This window comes from Carcharhinus amblyrhynchos, chromosome 17 (assembly GCF_965287045.1).
Source record: "Carcharhinus amblyrhynchos chromosome 17, sCarAmb.v2.hapA, whole genome shotgun sequence".
In the NCBI taxonomy this organism is placed as follows: Eukaryota; Metazoa; Chordata; class Chondrichthyes; order Carcharhiniformes; family Carcharhinidae; genus Carcharhinus; species Carcharhinus amblyrhynchos.
This window is the reverse complement of record NC_137340.1, coordinates 5,555,113-5,576,606: the sequence shown is the minus strand read 5'-3', so window position 1 is coordinate 5,576,606 and position 21,494 is coordinate 5,555,113. Positions and strand designations below refer to the sequence as shown.

At 39.3% G+C, this 21,494-nt stretch overlaps 1 protein-coding gene across 2 annotated transcripts in view; it reads right to left on the bottom strand.

The window, feature by feature from the left end:
- The window catches only part of jmjd1cb (jumonji domain containing 1Cb), a 298,027-nt gene that overhangs the window by 75,178 nt on the left and 201,355 nt on the right, over positions 1 to 21,494 (bottom strand). For both annotated transcript variants that reach the window (XM_080205413.1, XM_080205412.1), the window contains one exon: positions 5,135 to 5,248. In XM_080205413.1, the coding sequence (XP_080061539.1) occupies positions 5,135 to 5,248 (114 nt within the window). The remainder of the gene's footprint in view (positions 1 to 5,134; positions 5,249 to 21,494) is intronic.

The following is a 21,494-nucleotide window of genomic DNA, read 5'->3' as shown; positions in this document are numbered from 1 at the left end:
TCAGTCAGCCAGCTGAGTTCTAATATACTGTGTCTAATTGAAACGTTAATCCATTGTTACACATGCTGATAGTCCTGCAGAGATCAGAGCACCAGTTCACTACATGGTTACTTTCAGACTCTGAGTCCCTCAGCCCAGAACACAAGCTGTTGAAATCTGAGGAAAACAAGGACTGAACTTGCACCCATTTACAACCACACATTTTAATCCCCCTCGGGGAACGGCATAGTCTAAACTGGCCATTTCTAAACAGATTGAGAGCAGGACTGAATGAAAACTCAGACTTGATTATCCTGACTCCTGCAGCACTCATGATCCTAAATAATTAATTTTGGATTTGACAGAGAAACTAGAATAGATTTTGTAAGCTCTACACTGTCCTGTGACAACATACAATCTAACCACCAGCTATGTCAGTAACTGGTAAAGGCATTGCTATTTTTAGTGCACGACTGAATTTAAATGTCTTGCAAGACAGACAAAATGAGATGCAAAAGAATAGATTCCAGTCTGAGGGGAAAAGCAAATGTGGTCTTCATAAGGCACAGCTGTCATTGCACGAAAAAAAGAGAAACGTTAAATGCATTACATTATTGACGTTCATGTGTCTTAACGATATGGTAATGTGTGTGGTCTTACAATTTTAGTGTGTAGAGGATGCCATGAAGAAAGATGCTGGCGAATTATACTCTTGCACACACATTTCACTGAGTAACGGAGTATTGCAGCATAAACTTTCCATAACCTTCATTCCTTCTGATGAATCTGACACAGATCAGTTAACTCAGGAAGTCCTGGGGTTTTGAAAATGCAGCAGACATCATAATTGCACTTTGCATGTACAGGCTTAAGGTAACGTGTGGACTTTTACGATTTGATTTGCAATTGACTGTTATAAAATAGTTTGCCATTATATTTATTTTGTTCTCAAAGAGCAGTAATTGAAACAATAGATAGATTTGATTCTTTTTAAATGTACCTTAGTTGTGAGTTTCTCAACACATTTTCTTGATGAATGACCTTAACAGTAAGCAATGTACCAATAACGTTTTGAATTAACTCTCAAATGCCAGATGATAGCGGCTTGGTTCTCGGTCCTGAAGGCTGTAGGTTTAAGCCCTACTGCAAGACTAATGTACTTCAGTACTGAGCAACTGTTACCACCCAAGTTTATTCCTGAGATGTCCGTTTTGGATCTAATATTCAATAACGCTCACAACTTGTCTGTTGAGATGAACATGAAAGGTCACATTGCAGATCAACACCTGAAGAGGAGGATGGTGCTTCAGGAATCCAGAGGCTCTGATAAGCCAATGAACAAAAGCAACTACCTTGTTTTCTTTACCAAAATTCCTCCATCAGCATTTCGATGGAACCAGGCCCAGATAATGCCCTGAATAACTGCAATACTTAACTGTGGTTGCCTTTTTGTGAGTCATGGAGAGAGTAGACATCAGCTCAGTCACTTAAAATAAAAATTTAAAAATCTACTCAATTAACTGCATTTACAGAAAAGAAAATGAGAAGCATGTTTAAGAAAAACTGGTGTGAATTCTGAACATTTCAATTGATAATGATTTCTGAACGTGATATGAATTATTTTTGTTTAAGATCGAAAAGGTCAGCCTATTGATCAAGGGTTCACAAGTTACTATGCTTTACTGACCACAAATTGAAGTCAATGGCTAAACTGACAAAATATAACACAACATAAAGATGCAAACCCTGACTAAAATTGACCTGAAAATCTAAGGAACAGTACACAAGTACAAAGAGCAAACATTCAAAATAGTCCTAGCATACAATTAACCTGTTTCACAGTAATTACCATGTACAGAATTCTTGAAGGAACTTAGCAGATTTCAGTGTTTATGATTTTAAAAATTTGCTGTTTATTCTGTCCTTCAGATAATCTTTCCCTTTTTGGCAGATTTTCAGCAATATTGGCTTAGTGATGTGCAATTGCAAAATTCAACAACCTCCTGTCCAACCCACACATAGAACCTTCTTACCACATGCCTCAGACATATTCTCTTAGAAATGTAAACAAAAATAATGACTAGTTTAATTTCAGTACATATTTACATCTCCTGAAATGCGAAATCATTTTCAAAGCTGTATGCTATATCCTTTACATTAACCATGGATTTATTTTCTGAAGGATACAGCTTTTATTGCTGAATATCACTTCAGCTGTTTACATACAGGACTAACAAACATATGTTGAGAAACGCCAAAACAGACTGTGGCCACAGCCTTGAACCATTGACAATGAGCATTATTCTCTTTCACAGGAACAGTACACGCTGAACACATGAAATTAAACCTTGCCAGTGTGGCAAGAAAGAACAGGCTCAATAGTTCTAACATCTGTATTATTTGCGATATGGACACACTGCATGATTGTGCTCCCGGGCATGCCAATAAAACAGTTTGAGGCTTCAGGCCACAGCAGTGGTGGTCCATATGAACGCATCAGCCCGTTGTTACCACGGTTATTCACCCTGCCGTAAAAGTGAATCTGCCATGATATTACTGCTTGTCACACAGCTGCGCCAACTCATCTGAAATGCAAATTCTGTCTACGTATCCACCAGCTGCAGTCACTCATGTCTTATCAAGCATATAAGAAAAACTTCATCCAATTTATTTTTATAACTTGGTATTCTTTTCCTCTTCTTTCAATCAAATATTTTTACCCCACTTTTTCATTCCATCCTCCCTGAGTCAGTATTTCTCTCGCAAACTATATTTGCCTTTTCTTTCTTTTTGTTTCCTTTACTTCATTTTTACCCCTTTTCATAGTTACCACATTTCTTCTCCTCCTCAAACTGAGACAGTCTGCTGTACTGGGATCCCGTCCAAGTCTGTCATACAAGGGACCCTGCTAATGGGATGGACCAGGAAGATCAATGCTTACACATTTATCACAAATAATCAGATGCCCTAAGATGGCTTTCACTGGACATAATTGATGGGACTGCAAGTATCTCTGACAGGCAGATTACAGATTAATGCAATTCTGGGAAAGAAAAGGAGGGTCAAGTTAAGACCTGCCATCTTTAGTAGAACTGATTCCTTCTTTAACAACATTCTGTACAAGATCTACAGCTTCAGGATTATAGCTTATGGAAACACCCACCTAACAATGTATTTTCTTGAACTGTCCAAATTTTGCCTTTTCCATTTGAGTACTCCCTTATCATTACAACACATGCACACAATTACAGCACAAATTCTTTCACTATTACTTTTTAAAACTTTGGAGTCCTATTATCCCATATCAATGTTATTTAATATGTTAGTCATTAGACACGTGTCTAATTGTATTTCTGAATAAATTTTTAAAAACTGATGTTGGTCATGTGATCTCAAAACTTATTTGCATGGTGTAACCAAATGGGACTTTATTTATGCATTTGCTGGTATGATTATAAGGTGAAAAGCAGAGTTCAAAAAATGTAGGAGAGGCAGAATAATAAGGTTGGAGGATTTTGAAAGTGATGAGTAAAGTTATAGATAGTAATATGTTCAAGACTCAGAGGAAAGGGAGACTGGAGCTCGGGTGATGAATTAAGATCGGGCACAAAAACAGCAGTTTTGAAAGGATGAGGGAGATTACCTGGAGGAGAAGGACAGTTTGTATGGGATCAGAAACATAAGCAAGCAGTAGTTTAGTAAGAATGGAGTCAAGGGAGCAGGTGGGGCTGTCTGGCGGAAATAAGGTTGGAGAGGGATTGGGCCAAAAGAGAAAACAAAACCAAGTTCAGGCAAGGATTACAAGGAGCATAGAGGAGGTTTGGTTTGGTGCAAAAGGAAAAGCAGGGAAGCAGCAAAGACATTTCATTGGATGGTCTCAATCTTGGTGATAAAGATACCCATGAACTCTTGGCATTTGTTGGGAGCAAAGGATGGGTGAGATGGGACAATCATGTTAAATTAAATGGTTGATCATTTAGAAACAAAGCCTGTAGTTGTCTTTGCATTCAGGATGATCCAAGAACAGCAGCTGGATTTGGCTGAGGTGAGCGAAGCTACTGGCTGTAGAACTTCCTGTGGTCAAACCAGATTTGATGATGAATAGCTAAGTGCAGCACTCATTCAAGACTGCAAAACCTGAAATGAGTTGGGTGTGAAGGAAGTTGCTGACGTTAGCTCCCATCAGAAGTGCTTGGTTTGAAAATAAAATGGATCCTTCCCCAGCATATCTGCTGCTGAAACCCTGATCCATGCCTTTGTTACTAGCACACTTTTGTCCGGCCTCTCACACTCTACTCACTAAAGTCATTCAAACCGCTATGCTTGCTATCCTACATTGGGATCTGGTTAAATCTTAGATTTTACAATTCTGTCTTTACTTTCAAACCTCTCCATGGTCTCAACCCTCTCCAACTCTTAATTCCCCTTGCAGCTCCATACCCTGTGGGACATTTGCACTTCCCTAATTCTGGCTTCTTTCGCATCCAGAATTTTAATTGATCCACCATTGGCAACCATGCCTTCCGTTGTACAGGCCCCAATTTCTGGACTACCACCTCAACCTTTTCATCTGTTTATCTTGATTTCTTCCTTCAACATATTTAAAATGTATTTTGTTGATCAAGCTTTTGGTCATTTGTCTGGGTGCTCCGATTTTCTCTCAGTCCAAAAGACGTGCTAGTCAAGTGTGCTGGCCATGCTAAATTGTCCCTCAGTGTACCCTAACAGGTGCCAGAGTGTGGTGACTAGGGGATTTTCACAGTAACTTCATTGCCATGTTAACGTAAGCCTACTTCTGACACTAATAAATAAACTTTACAACTTTGTGTGTTTGATAACGCTTCATAGAAGGGGCACTGAAATACATTAATACATTAAAGATTCAACATAAATACAAGTTTTTGTTAATGGGGTAGTTAGGGGTTGTTGCTGATGCAAATGCAACAATGAGTGTCTCAATGAGCTCTGCAACTCTCAATCATGGACAGTGCAATAATGAGTTGTGTGTATTACAACGTGGTTTGAGGAATTTTTCTAACTAAATCTAAATTTATAAAATGTTTAAAATCCATAAAGAAAAGTTGAAATATTAAATAATGAGTCATAATATTTTTCAACATTACAAAAATTTTGGTCACAATAATGGTTGTCCTACCTGGTAGAGCTGGAAGGCACTATCCCCAGGTATAAAATTCAGTTGTTTATCCACAAAGAATTCTATTGCAATTAACAAATGAAGCACAGCCTTTCCCACTACAGACTTGAATGTCTAAACAAAGAAAAACAAGGAAATAACTTAGTTGGAGTTTGATTAAATGCAGAGCAATTTGAACATCATTTTTGTCAGAGGACCCAAAACTAGTGAAAGAACAAGTCTGCCACTGGAGTAATATAATGCAGAAAGCCAACAAATGTACAACAGCATCTCAAAATCTGATTACAAGTTGGATCAACATCAAAGCATGCACGTAATTATGCATTTGAAATAAATCCAATTCAAATGTCTTTTATTGTATTTTACATAAAGTCAAAGCCCACTTCCAAATTATTGATAGATGTGATAAAAATTCAACTTGAAACATTTTTGCTTTGACTGGAATACAGTATCACAATCTAAACTGTATTCTTAATAAAAGTTGGCAAAATAATTTTACAAATATGAAGTATAAATGATAGTGGGAAACACAGGATAGGCAAACTAAATTCCAGTAAATGATTTTGCAATACAACTATAACACTCAGGGAAGAACATGAATCTCTCAAATTACTACCAGACATAAATTATTAATATAAAATGGTACACAGTCCAAAGCAGCACACAGAAGCAACTGCAACAAAAAACACAGTGGACTCATCCTAAGTTCACAAAAGAGATCAGCATACAGAAGAGCAATTTTGGTCTAGTGCTTAGGGGCACTTGTTCCTCACCATGAATTCTTGGCTTGGAAAATGAGGAATAATAGAGGAAAATGTTTACTTTGAGTGTGGGGGTTTACCTTCAGGATTTTCCTGTTGCACACATTTTACATTGTTATATTTGTTAACGCAAATGAATTTTGCACTTTTTACACAGGCTTAGTGAAACACTCACTACAGTACAGAGGACGTTCACTGCATAGACAAGCATGCCGTCTACTTTGAAAGGCCAAGTCACAGAATTTGAACTTAGAAGAAAAACTCCAAGATGTATTCAAATAATTCTTGAAATTTTAGCTAAACCAAAAATGTGTACTCTAACATTGAAAATAAAGATTGCTATGATTCTTTTTAACTTGAACAACAAAAACAGGGTTGAAATTTTCTTCCTGGAGAATTGGAAAATAATCTCCTCCAGACCAATGCTCTACACTTTTAACGTAATAATTTTTGTTGGAACTTCCAACATTCAGACACAACAGAAAGTTTTTTAGGAAAATAATCCAAAAGACAAATTAAAGTCCTCATTCTACTGGATGCCAAGGTCCTTGATGAAGGTCATACATGCATCTTCAACGCAAGCAGCAATGCAGCCCTAATGTCAGAAGCTAGACGACTCCAGAAACAGTAAATCACCCAAATGACTTTTTTCCTCTTTCTCTAGATGCAACAATTGCTGCCATTTGCTTGCTAGCCCATTTGAACTGTCCCCAAAACACAAAAGGGGAAGGGAAAGTGAAAATTTGTAACCTTAAAACAGCAGCAAAATGTACAAACTTGAACATGCACACAATAGTTGCTCTGTTGCTATCGAGACGGAATTTGCACAGCAATGTAAACGGGGAAGGATTTTGTAGGAACAGGGGGATCAGTATATTACAAAACTGCTTCAGCTAAGTACTTCATGACATAAATTGAGGCATACAATCCATGATGCATTGAAAGCAACAATAATTTCACCTTTGAGCTGCACAAGTTTTTAAAAAATGCTTGATCACAGAAAATGGGACTATTGTTTAAGGTGCTGAAAAAAATGGCATGACAAAATTTAAACCAACAAAGCAGGCAGAGGAAGAGTAGCAATGTTAGCTCCAATGCAAGAATAGGGGAATTCTTACATCATCCCAAGAGTTACTTCTTAAGTACTTAACGTGCTGTGGAACTTTCCTCAGAGCAATAACCTAGAATTGGCAGCACAACACTTTAGAGCAGTGGAGGTTTGATAAACTGTTCCATTAAATGGTAAGACGTGGGTGTGAAGGCTCAGAGGCATTTTCCAACCACCTTTCCTTCAATAAGCTGCTCAGACAGTTTCTCGAAGCAGATAGCACCTCTTACAAATTGAATTCTAACAGTTTTACTGTCTGCTGCACTGATGAGCTTTGATGTGTAGCAAAAATTGTATGTATTGTTTTTATTTTTTTTGATCAGCTTCAAATTTATTTTAAAAATCGAGTTCCTCTCACACTGGAAACGTGGCCACCACTGAAGGTGCTCTCTCTCTCTCTCTGTGCCTGAAATGTTACTGGTCCACATTCCACAGATCGTAATTTCATTTTAATTGCTATGCCTGCAACAGTCTTCAAAGCTTTCTCCACATTATAAAAATTTTAATTAATTCCTTCAAAAGTTTACCTGTCATATCTCCACACTACTTTGTCTTTAATAATCTTCAGTGGAATCTTATTTCTCCCTAAGGGTCCCAAAATCTTTTACTTCTCCTGACGTCCTTTCTCCAGTCTCCTCTGCCACCTCACTGTCAATGACTTTATCGACTGGTTAAATGTTCACTCACGATCAATCCGTAAATTAAACCCTCAATGCCTGCTACGATCCCTCTATCTCATGCTATTAGTGTCTCTTGTCCTGAATCTACTTATATATCCATTCTCACTCTTTCCCAGGCTGTCAACATTTTTCAGTTTATTGAAAATCTCCATGCACTTCCTGCAATAGTCACAGTTTCTACATGTCTCCCATCACAAAGTCAAACCATCCCAGTTGTCATGACACATGGAAGTCACTGATTCAGCATGAATAAAGTCACAATCTATCAAAAATATTGTGTTTGCTGGTCGTTTGTCACACTTTTCTACATGTGAGAAAATTTGGTGGACTAAGAAATTCAGTCATTCAATGCTGGGAACTTCGAACCTGCCCCTCAAACTTACAGGTACTTCCCTTTATTTCCAAGTACAGTTCCCTTCAAACAACTGAACTAAACAAGATGTTTCTAATCAGACTTGGCTTTAAAGGTAAACACAAATTCTGTTGCAGCAGGTCAACACATTGCACAGAACATCCAAACAAACAGGAGTACAAACTGCCTGATTAATCATTTTTCAGATGCTTAAATCAATTACTTCAACAAAAAAAAGCAAACTGTGATTCTGTACACTTGATCTAAAAGTTTCCAAAACTCATGCATATTAAAATACTCCAATGCAACTGCCCTCCAAGAACATGAAAGATACCCATATTATGACCAGCAACACTGGCAGTCAACATTTACCATCAAGCAAGATGATTGAAGATTTGTTCATGTATTTATTATGAACAACAAGTTATATGTCAGTATTTAGATCTCTAATTATATCAGTCTTAAAATAGAATGTTAATTATGGAGACTTATGCCAGGGATTCCCAAACTGGGATCCAAAGAGTCTTCAGGATGTCCACCACCAGCACATTTGCAAAATTTGAAAAACGCTGCAGAGTTGCTCATCCACAACCAATCAGAGGCATATTTCTGCAGAAGGTGGCCTCAGAGCGGCTCTCGGGGAGGGGAACAACCCTTGGAGCTGGCGGGGGAATGAGTGAACGCCCACAAGCGTGAAATAGACTGCCCACATGAGAGCCCAAGAGAGAGGGTGGGGTGGGGGTGGGGGGCCAAGTGCGCGCGCGAGGGAGGGAGAGGGGGCCGAGTGCGCGAGGAAGGGGACAGGGTAAGTGTGTGGGGGAGGGACGGGGTGAGGGAGAAAGAGGTGCCTGTATCCTACATGAGTAATAACTTTCCAGCATCACTCCTCCCATTAAAATTGGCAACAAGTAAGACTCCAATATTTTTAGTTAAAGGAGGTTGTAGATCTTGAAACGGGTATTACTTCCAGGGGTTAATATTAAGAATGCATGGGAGGGTGGCATCATCAGGAGTTAATGAAAGGAGGCCATGTAGCTGGCGAATGTCTTTCTGACTGTGTGCCTCTTTCTAATTCCTAGTACATGTACAAGATATAGCCATAAAGACTTGGTTACACTTGCGCACATTTCTGTGTTCGCACTTATTCTGCAGCAAAAAAAAAAGAGACATCCAAATTGTGAGAATGCTTGGGGTTCTCTGATGCACTTGGGCACTGTTTGCTGCTCAAAAAATTTAGGAAACCCTGACTTTTGTAAATACATGCAAAAAGCATAAGTATTTCAAAATTAAATGAAAACATCAGCCTACTTTTAAAAAGTATTGAAAAAGGAGATGCAAGTCCCAGTCATTTCATTGCAAAAGTTCAGCTAGATGAAGGGATTAAGGTCTCTTACTATTCTATACAAACTGAAGGAGAGCTCTTTTGTATTACTTCTATGCTTTGGTGATCTGTCCTGCAGTATGAAAACTTCCACAACCACCATACATTGCTTTTCACATTGGATCCAATATTCTCAGTACGGCCTGCTAAAAATCAGTCCGTGCTTTGGGTGCTCTTAAGACGTTTCAATTTTTAAAAAAAAAATCGAAACCATCCTTTTGCAACAAGCCCTTAAACTGGCAGATGTAGAACTAAGTCAACCCACAGCCAGAATAAATGTTGACAGCTGCCAACAGGGACTGTGTTTAAAATGCACTATTACCTTCAAGTTCCAGACAAAACCACTTCCTCAGGTATGTTCAGTTTCGCCAAACAGCACCACCCATTTACTGAATAACATTCCCACAAATGCCAAGCAAACCAGCAGTAAGCGCAGTGTGAATTAATTTGTTTGAAATAGTGATGGGAGCACAAATATGTATTTTTAATGTTCAATTGAGTTAATAACTGAATAATCATTTATCAATTTTTCAAATATTTATAATTTGCATGTTAGTGCCTTGACTGGAAATATGGAAGCAGGTTACAGTAACCTGTTCTATAAACAGAACATGCAATTTCATGTTGATCACAATACATAATCACAATGTTCTTGCAACAGGAACATTTATAAATTAATTCAAAGAACTTTTACAACAAATATAATTTCTCAATCAGTAAATTACATTGTGCATGAACTCTCAGGGGGATGATAATTCTTTGAGTCGTCAAACACCCAAAGCAACTGAATCTGTCCGACACAACGTCTGCACCCCTTCCTTCTGATTTTACCACTGCAGTCATTAGTTTTAGAATTTATATTCATTTCAGTGCTCAATCTTTAAAAGTGCCTGCACAGCATAACGTGGAAACCGCAGGGAGAAAAAACCTAATTTGAAAATGATTTTCTCAGCTTTAAACAAAGATCATAAATTATTCAGTCCTCCATATTACACCTCTCCCTCTCTTTCCTGCTCAGAGTAGAGTTGCATTCAGATATGCTAAAGCATTGTATTTTCAATTCCAAAATTTTCTGCCATAATCCCATGATCTCCCTACGATCAACCCTCTTTATGTACAAAGAAATACCAAGAGTGCCATCTGTACCTAGTTCATACCTAAAAGTTATCCAAACTCTTGAGCCTCAACAGTTTTGTTTTCATTTCATCCGTTTCCTCTCAATGTTGTCTTCATCTTTTCGGAGGTGTTTGTGCTCAGATGATCTCAAATAACCTTGTCCAAATGGCAATTCTTGACATGACCCTCAAACATCACACTAGCAGGTTATATGACTCTCAACGGGACTGCAGCTGAAGTCCAAGTATCTTAACTTTGCAGTTTCACATACTGATTAGGGACTAAAATTCTGGGAGGTGTTTGGGTATAGACGCTAAAATGAACTGTAATACTGGCTGAGTTTAGCCCAGGTTAGAGTTGCAGGAGAATTACAATTGATTATATTAAGTACAGTTTACAATAGTCTGGAAGAACAAAAATTGTTATATCTTTACAAGAACCTCCCAACTTACGAGACTTATTCCTTGAAATTGTACAGAAACAGGATGACTTCAATAGTGGACATTAACTGGTCCCAGAGATGTGTGAAAAAAAAACTATAGATGCTAGAAATGTGAAGGGGAAAAAAACAGAAAATAATGAAACAACCCAGCAAGTCAGACTGTATCGATGGAGGAATCATGCAAGTTAACATTTCAAGTGAAATGATCTGAACAGAAGCACCTGAAACTTGTTTACTTTCTCTATTTGTGAAATAACATTACACATCTTGGCCAATTGGCCATCTTGTGATGATATGCAGTTTGCCACTTATTAATAAATGTAATCTTTTAATACCTTTGAAGTTAAATGAACAGAAGTTCATCTTCTCAAGCAATGGGACACTGAATTAGGAAATCTTGCACAAGTTCAACTTATGATAATTCTTTTAATATCAGAATACCACAATCATCATTTAATTATTGATCATGTAAAATCACTATATGACTTGAAATTAATAAACAACAAGATTGCTCATGAAACTGAAAGATGACAGACACACTTCTACATCTAATACACCAGTGAAATAACACAGTTGTCACTTGAACAGCTGTACATTTGCAACTGTTTGCCAAATGACTGAGTTTTTCAGGTTCATTACTGCATCTGTATGTATTCTTATGTTGATTTTATAGCACCAGTACTGTAGCACTCAAACAGAGACCCACAACTATCACTATTATCTGGCAGTGTGCCATGAGCTCTCATTGCATCTGTTGAAGGGCCAGTTAAGATAATGAAAAACACAGGTGCCTGTCATCAACTACAGTTCTTGCAAGACATGAGCAGTTAGGTCCTCGACATTGCTAAAGGCACAATGTTCGACTTTTAAGCTGGTAATTTGCTGGTTTACAATGATAGAAGTGCCATGTGCAATGCTCCATGATACAAAGTCTGCAAACAGAAACTGATGGTGTGCTATATACAGCATTTTAAAATATACTAGATTTTTAAAAGATCTCCTCAAGAGGAATAAAGACAATTTAATTTGATATGAAACAAATGGAATGCCATTCAGCTCCAGCAAAATGGAAAGTTCTTACATTTATAAAAACAGACAATGCTGGAAAAACTCAGCAGGTCCGGCAGCTATAGTGGAGAGAGAAACAGTTAATGTCTGGCTTCTTTACAACTTCTTCAGAGTCCATATTTCACTCAATGTAAAATTGGCAACTTCATATTGCACATTGCTTATGAAAAGTCATCATGTGTTACACCAAAATCAGATGCAGTGACACAACTATCTTCTACTGTATTAAATCCTTCACAGCTGTCCATATCATCAGATATCCATACTTCAGCAGGATACACATTTTAAAAAAAGCTGTGATCGCCTGAGCTGTGTATCAAATCTACAATAAATATTTGACTAGGCAGTGCAATAAAACGTACAGAAAAGCTGCTTGAATTCAAACATAATTTAACTGTCCAGTTTCTGTGCAACTCAACAGATATGTCCAATGTCAGCTTGCCAAATGCTAAAATGATATACAGTCTAGTTGTACAAATGCGCAACAAGATTAAACATAAGTGACCATCGATAAAACAACGAAGAAAATGTTCCAACCTATAAATACATGAAGCTAACACAGCTGCTAATAGTTGAACAACTGGGACGAGTTTGAACCTGTCTGCACACAGTTCTATTAATAAACAAGATCTTGATGGATCTCTACCCAGAATGCATCGCTGCCATAATGTTAAGCCAGCCAGACACCCAGATTTGCAAGACTTCTGCATTCTTTATAGCCTACACGATACTTTGACTACGGAAATGTCTGCAACAACTGTATCCTGTTTTGGGCTTGGTGCAGTAACACATTCCATTCACATGAAAACAGGAAAACAGATGAGCTTCTACTGAAAAACCTTCATATTTAAAATCAAATGCTTCAAGCAAGTAGTAACACTGATTTAATTTTAAAGTTATAAACCAGAAAGTTAAATGAATATTGCAACTTTAAGTATTTATTAATTATAAATATCAACCACAGACCTTTGTAAAGTAAAACTTACGAAACGCCTATTCCCTAAATAACTTTCTAATCACACACTTACCAAAGCGTATCCTATAAAGAGGACTGTAAATTAAGAATATCTTTGTTATGCAATAAATGCTAATTCTCATGTCTGGTGCGTTATATATTGATAGAAATTATAAAATATATCTCCGCTGCAAGCCTCGTCACAGCAATCAATTCTCATTATGGAGACATGTTGGAATGTCAAAGTCCAGCTGCCACCCATTCAGTCAACACATTCAAGAAAAAGCGGTTACACTTCAATCAGTCATACTAGTGTAGAAAATTCGATTTCCACCTTTTGTTATTTCCTGCTACACGTGTTAAAAATCTCCGCATTTATTTTGTTTCGTATTTCAGTAAGAATTCTGTATCCCAACAGGATTAATTCTGTTATATGTACAGGGCTATCGACGCGGTGTTAAAATAAATCAACCTCACCAAGCCGATTTTTGTTCAACAAAAAGAAAAGTCACGTTACCCACCTAATGATCCATTCCAACCCAAACAAGCAGGAACAAAATCCAAAAAGCTATCAGACTGCCGGGGTTTGCTCTCGGATCTGCAGCTAATGTGCAGTCTAGCTGTCCACGATTACACAGGCCGATATTCAGGCTGCGGATGATAGACTTCCGATCAGAACATGCTCACTCGCCGAGTGAGTGAAGCATTTCTGATCAAAGAAAAACGAAAACAAGGCGGCGCGTTACACTCCAGCCCATGCGGTAATTAACGGTCCCAACATGTGAGAGCTTCATTAAAAAAAATAAGAATCGGATCTTCGAAAAGCTACCGCGAGTGCTTGAGTTGTCTCTTTCTCTCCTTCAAGGCTGAATGCGGAGTGTGCAGAGGCGGATCACTGATCTCCCTTTGTCATCATTACGTACTGTTAACGAATGAGAAACCCCACAACTGCTGCACTCACTGTAAAGATCTAGGTCACGAACATTACACTGCCATTGGCTCTCTAACCAGCTATCCAAAACAGACAGGCGAAAACAAGCAACATGAAATTAATCAACTCGTTTGGTGCCATGAGGACTTAAGAAGTGAAAGAAATTTTCAAAGTCGACTGCACATGGGCTGATGGCTCGGACGAAGCGGAAAAGGGCGGTGCTTCCCGAACTAAACCCAAGTCACAGGTGGCAACAGTCACTTACAGCATGAGTCATCTGATTACTCATTGTCGCACTAAGACTTTCAGACAACAGACAAAATCCAGATTAATATTAACGTTCACAATTTTCAATTGGCTTCGTTGAAATGTTTCACTTTCCACAACTTTCTGGAGAGACAATTAGCATGTTTTCCCTTTTTAGCGATTAAAAAAAATCATGCCACGTGGAAATGACTGGCCAGGCCAACATTTATTGACCATGCCTGGCCAGGCCAACTTTTATTGACCATGCCGGGCCAGGCCAACTTTTATTGACCATGCCTGGCCAGGCCAACTTTTATTGACCATGCCGGGCCAGGCCAACTTTTATTGACCATGCCGGGCCAGGCCAACTTTTATTGACCATGCCGGGCCAGGCCAACTTTTATTGACCATGCCAGGCCAGGCCAACTTTTATTGACCATGCCAGGCCAGGCCAACTTTTACTGATCATCACTCACCAGATCAACATTTATTGACCATCCCTAATTGGCCCCCACAAGGAGGTAATGAGCTGCTTCTTGATTTGCTGCAAACCCTTGTGACTCAAGTACACCCACAGTGCTGTTGGAGAGTTAATTCCAGGATTTTGACCCAGTGACAATGAAGAATATATTTCCAAGTAACAGTGATGTGTACTGGGTAAAGGGGAAAGGCAGACTTCCAGGTGGTGGTGTTCCCACGCATCTGCTGTCCATGTCCTTCTAGATGGTAGCAGTCAAGGGTTTGAAAGGTGCTGTCCAAGGAACCTTGAGTGCATCCTGTAGATGGTACACATGACTGTCACTGTGCACGGTAGTACAGGGAGTGAATATTAGTGGATGGGATGCCAAACAAGCGAGCTGCTTTGGCCTGGGCAGTCTTGAATGTCGAGTGTTGCTGGAGCTGCCCGACCTATTGTAAATTATCTTTTTCTTTCAGATTTCCTATTTTCCTGTTGTTTTCATAAATTACTTACTCGAGTGGAGGGGAGACAGTGATGGGGGGGAGGGAGGTTTCTAATAATGTAATCCAGGCCAAGGAGGTTGTTGGCTTTTTTGATAGAGTTCCTGAACAATTGGTTTCATCTCCAACCAGTGCCAAATTTTAAGGTCAAGCTCTTTACACCCCAAATCAACTATAATTACAATTCAAGTTAACAGCACTCCTTTTGCAGATTTAAGTATATAATACTTGTCATCATTGTATGTTATAGCTTGGTCCAAGCAACAAACACTGACATGAGGCAATAAAAACAAAATGTTGCACTACACAGCTGGCTAGTTAGCAACTGTGGAGACAGCAGATAAATTAATGTTTTGATTTGAAAGTTTAACTTATCTGTTCTAGCAATATGCAATATATTATTTTTTGTTGTATAATTACAGTGTTAGTGAATTGTAATAAATTATACTTGCAGCATTGTATTTTATTCATCAGTGTGTGGAAGGATCCAAACACGAGAATGAAAACACTGTCTATAATGGAAGGAGGAATAAACATATTCAGCCCCAATGAAAACTGATGCTCATACTGTATTCACTTCTGATGATCCAGCATAACTTGACCCTTTTTAAATGGGCATCTGGTCCATGCCGAAAAGCGAGCAGAGATTGTGTGACAACGGCTCTATACCATAAAATGAAACACAGAGCGTTCTTTGTCTGTATGCCTCTATCAGTCCTCTATGAGATCAAGAGCCCACAGTACTCCGTATTAACAAATACTCCATGACCTTCAATTACAAACTTGGCAAACTGCCAGGAAATGGTTATAGCGGTAGTGCATAATTAAATTCTGCTGGATTAACACATACAAACCTGTTTATAGCAGGAAATCCATTATCTGCTATAATTATTAAATTAATTCATACATTAAGATAAATTATTGTTAATTCTAATGAACTGTAGCATTACGAGTTAACTTGACTAATATATTCCACAGCTGTTAGGAAGTGTTACCGTAACAGGTTTGTCTGAATCCAGTGCAGCATAGTTAACACACAGACCACACCAAATAAAAATGAAAGTTTATTCAAGTAGTCGGCAGAGAAGCTTCAAATGGTAAAGGTCTTGAAAGTACAGAATCCCACGAAAGAAAAATCTTAGATATATGCATTGCTTTTTAAGTTTAAATTCAGTTTGAATTCATTTACATTCTAATGTATACATTATGAAAATAACTTAAAAATCGAAAGAAAAATGTTGTTTTATCTTTGCGATAACAGTGCAAAGTTTGTTAGGAAACAATTTATTAGAATAAGCTGGAGAACTTTTCCCCTCCTTTGGAAAACTTTTTTTTAAACAGAACACTTCATTTAGTGATTTCACTGAGGCCTAATGAAGTTTCTCAGTTCATGTGATGCTCAAATCGCCAAAAAAAACTTACATTTACATAGCACCTTTGCTATCTAAAGCTTCAGGTCTTCCAAAGTGCTTTACAGCCAATTAAGTCATTCTTAAGTGTCCTCACTTTTGCTACGCAGGAAACACATCAGCTAATTTGTCCACAAACAACAATGTGATAATGACCAGATAATACGTTTGAGTTGTTGACTGAGGGTAAATATTGGCAGGAAACCTGGGATTACTCCCGTTTTACTTTGAGCTAGTACTAAAGAGCAGGTGGTCATGCGAATACTGAAATGACACAGATATATGTAGTGGTAGTGCAGAAATTCTCCCTACAGCATGAGCAGAGACAGCATGTAAGAGCCACTCAGAATATATAATAAACTGTTATTGTTCTAAATTCTTGATTACAGTCATTGGAACCCAGCACTTCTACAGTATCCATTGAGATCTTTTATATTTACCCAAAAGGGTAATTGGGGCCTCAGCTGAAGGTCTTAAAAGACTGTGCCTCTAGCAGTGCAACACTGCATCAGTATTACACTGATCAGCCCGCATTTTTGTGCTCAAGTCTCCAGAGTGGAAATTGAATCCACAAATTTTTGACTCAGAAGTGAGTGTGCAACAACTGAGCCAAACTGACAATACTCAACTGGGGAAAGTACCAGAACATAATGTGACAAATGGATTACATTTGGATGGGGAAAGAGTCAAAATATTCTGGAATGGTGCTAAAGCAAACAAATCTGACAAAAGATGAAAATACATTAAAGAGAAAAGATTAATGAGGGTGAATCTTTGTTAAAAAGTTAATCTTTCTTAGGACTTCTGGATGCTAATTACCAGGCTGAGCATTTCTACGGTTTTCATTTTGGTCCAGTGCAGGCAGAGGATGGGTAGAAGATGTTTGTCCCTTTTGTGCCAACATTGTAAACCATAAAAAGTTACAAAAATACCACTGCCCATGTCCATTTTTTACATAACCTTTGTATGCATCAGTCACCTGTAGAATCCCTACAGTGCAGAAGCAGGCCACTCGGCGCATTGAGTCTACGCCTACTCTCCAAGAGAGCATTTCATTCAGACTCTACCCACATATTTACCTAGCTAATTCCCCTATCTTACACATCTAGGAGACAGAGGCATGAGCAATTTAGCATGGGCAATCAATCTAACATGCACATCTTTGGACTTTGGGAGAAAACAAGAGCACCTGGAGGAAAGTCATGCAGACACGGGGAGAATGTGCAAACTCTACACAGTCACCCAAGGCTGGAATGAAGTGAAATAATTTTGCTAAAAACGTCAACTGATTGGAAAATGACATAAAAATCAACCAATGAATAATAACCAAGCAAGGATTAATATCTTTGGTAAAAGGAAAAAAAATAGAATTAGCATGGTTAAAAAATGGGTCAACATCTTTATATTTTCCCTCTCTTTTGAAACTTCTCTTTTAGAGCTTTCCATTAACATCTAAAAATTCCCAAAAGCTGGTTAAAAATGCTAAAAAAGGTACATTTTCGAATAGTAAGCAACTTTTAGCCTCAGGTACAACTAAACTAACTTTCTCTTGGGTAAAGTTATATTATGCCTCCCAGTTGTCTCATTGGAAAATTCCACAAATGTGTATCAAGTTATCTTTGGGATGTATGTTATCTGATCAATTTGTTTTCTGAAAAGTTACCATCAAATCACGAGCAATGCATCAACCTGCTAATCTAGATTGAAAATAAATGGAACATGGTCCTCACACATAAAAAACTTATCTTTAAACTTTGAAGCTTTTTTTCCCCCCAATTAAAAGGGAAAATAATCAAATAAGGAATGCTCCAATACAGTCAATGTCATAACAATATTGATTGGAACCTTTATAGGTTGAATAGTTTGGATGGGACACTTTTTGTATAGTGTGTGCAGGAGGATTTCCTGATGCAATATATGGATAAACTGACAAGAGGTGGGGCCACATTGGACTTGGTACTGGGTAATGAACTGGGCCAAGTGTTAGATTTGCTTGTGGCAGAGCACTTTGGAGATAGTGACCACAGTTCAGTGTCCTTCATTATCGCAATGGATAGGGATAGGGTCACACTGCAGGTCAAGGTTTATAATTGGGGCAGAGGTAATTATGATGCGATTAGGCAAGAATTAGGGAGCATAAGATGGGAACAGAAACTGTCAGACATGGGCACAAGAAAAAGTGAAGCTTTTTCAAGGAACAAATACTGCGTGTCCTTGACAGGTATGTCCCTGGCAGGCAGGGAGGAAATGGCCGAATGGTTCACAAAAGAGGTTGAATGTCTTGTCAAGAGGAAAAAGGAAGCATTTGTAAGGATGAAAAAAGCAAGGTTCAGTTGGGTCGCTTGAGGGTTACTAGCTAGCTAGGAGTTAAAGAAAGGGCTTAGGAGAGCTGGGAGGGGGCATGGTCAGATGAAGGAAAACCCCAAGGCTTTTTACTCTTATGTGAGAAATAAAAGAATGACCAGGGTGAGGTTAGGGCCAGTCAAGGATAGTAGTGGGTACTTGTGCATGGGGTCAGAAGAGATAGGTGAGGCCTTGAATGAATACTTTTCTTCAGTGTTCAGTAAGGAGAGGGGCCATGTTTTTGAGGATGAGAGTGTGATACAAGCTGATAGGATGGCGGATGTAGATGTTCTGAGGGAAGATGTATTAGCAATTTTGAAAAACCTGAGGGTCGATAAGTCCCCTGGGCCAGATGGGATACATCCTAGGATACTTTGGGAGGCAAGGGATGAGATCGTGGAGCCTTTAGCTTTGATCTTTGGTCTTCACTGTCCACAGGGATTGTGCCAGAGGCCTGGAGAGTGGCGAATATTGTTCCTCTCTTCAAGAAAGGAAATAGGAATGACCCTGATTATAGGCCAGTTAGTCTTACTTAGGTGGTTGGTAAGTTAATGGAAAGGGTCCTGAGAAAAAGGATTTATGACCATTTGGAAAGATGTAGGTTAATCCAGGATAGTCAGCACAGTTTCATGAGGGGTAAGTCCTGCTTCACAAATTTGATTGAATTCTTTGAGGAGGTAACTAAGTGTGTAGATGAAGGTAGGGCAATTGATGTTGTATACATGGATTTTAGTAAGGCGTTTGATAAGATTCCCCATGGTAGGCTCACGAAGGTGGTAAGGAGGTGTGGGATAGAAGGAAATTTGGCCGATTGGATAAGTAACTAGCTGTCACATAGAAGACAGAGGGTGGTGGTGGAAGAAAAGTTTTCCGACTGGAGGCCAGTTACCAACGGTGTACCACAAGGATCAGTGCTGGGTCCTCTGCTATTTGTGATTTTTATCAATTGCTTGGAAGAGGGGGCTGAAAGGTGGGTTAGTAAATTTGCTGATTACACCAAGATTGGTGGAGTAGTGGATGAGGTGGAGTGCTCTTGCAGGCTGTAAAGAGACATTGATAGGATGCAGAGCTGGGTCGAAAAGTGGCAGTTGGAGTTTAACCCTGATAAGTGTGAGGTGATTCATTTTGGTAGTACCAACTTGAATGCGGATTACAGGGTCAACAGCAGGGTTCTGGGGAATGTGGAGGAACAGTGAGATCTTGAGGTTCATATCCACAGATCTCTGAAAGTTGCCACTCAAGTGGATAGAGCCATGAAGAAGGAATATAGTGTGTTAGCGTTTATTAACAGGGCGTTTGGGTTTAAGAGCCGTGGGGTTATGCTGCAACTGTACAGGACCTTGGTGAGACCACGTTTGGAATATTGTGCGCAGTTCTGGTCACCTCACTATAAGAAGGATGTGGAAGCATTGGAGAGAGTGCAGAGGAGATTTACCACGATGCTGCCTGGTTTGGGGGGTAGGTCTTATGAGGAAAGGTTGAAGGAGCTGGGGCTTTTCTCTTTAATGCTCTTGGAATGCTTTAACGTTCTTGGAATGCTGCCGGGATAGTTTCCTCGAACAGCGTGTGTTGGAGCCGACGAGGGAGCGAGCTATCTTGGATCTGGTGCTATGTAATGAGGCGGGTAGAATTAGGGACCTTGCGGTGAAGGATCCTCTTGGGGAGAGCGATCATTGTATGGTGGAGTTTCTGGTGCAGATGGAGGAGGAGAAAGTGGGTTCCCGGACGTGTGTCCTTTGTTTGAACAGAGGGGAGTACGGTAGGATGAGAGAAGAATTGGCGAATGTGGACTGGGGGAGCGCGTTGGAAGGTAGGTCTGCTGAGGAGCAGTGGAGGATCTTTAAGGAGATCCTTCTTGGTGCTCAGCAGAAATTTATTCCGATGGTCAAAAAGGACAGTAGGAGGAGAGGTAATAAGCCGTGGATAACGAAGGAGGTGAAGGAAAGTGTTAAATTAAAAGCGGAGGCATTTAGAGTAGCTAAGAGTAGTGGGCGAGAAGAGGATTAGGAGAGGTTTAAATGTCAACAAAGACAGACAAAGAAGTTGATAAAGAAGGGTAGGAGAAACTATGAAGCTGGGCTAGCGCTTAATATAAAAAAGGATAGCAAGAGTTTTTATAAATATATAAAAAGGAAGAGGCTGGCTAGGGTGAACGTTGGACCCTTAGAGGATGAGAAGGGGGACTTAGTGGTAGGGGATGGGGATATGGCTGCGGTCTTAAATAACTTTTTTGTTTCTGTCTTCACGGAGGAGGATGTGAATAATTTGCCAGGTGTTAGAGATGGAAAGGTGGTAGGACTGGAGGGTCTTAATGACATTACTGTTACTAGAGGGGCGGTGCTCGACAGACTGGAGGGGGCTGATTGTGGACATGTCGCCAGGACCGGACGGAATGCATCCGAGGGTTCTGAAAGAAATGGCGGAGGTGATAGTGGATGCCTTGGTGGTTATTTCCCAGACGTCGCTGGATTCCGGGGAAGTGCCGGAAGATTGGAAAACAGCTAATGTTACGCCGTTGTTTAAGAAGGGTGCCAGGCAAAAGGCAGGGAATTATAGGCCGGTTAGTTTAACGTCGGTTGTGGGTAAAATGTTAGAATCCGTCATCAAG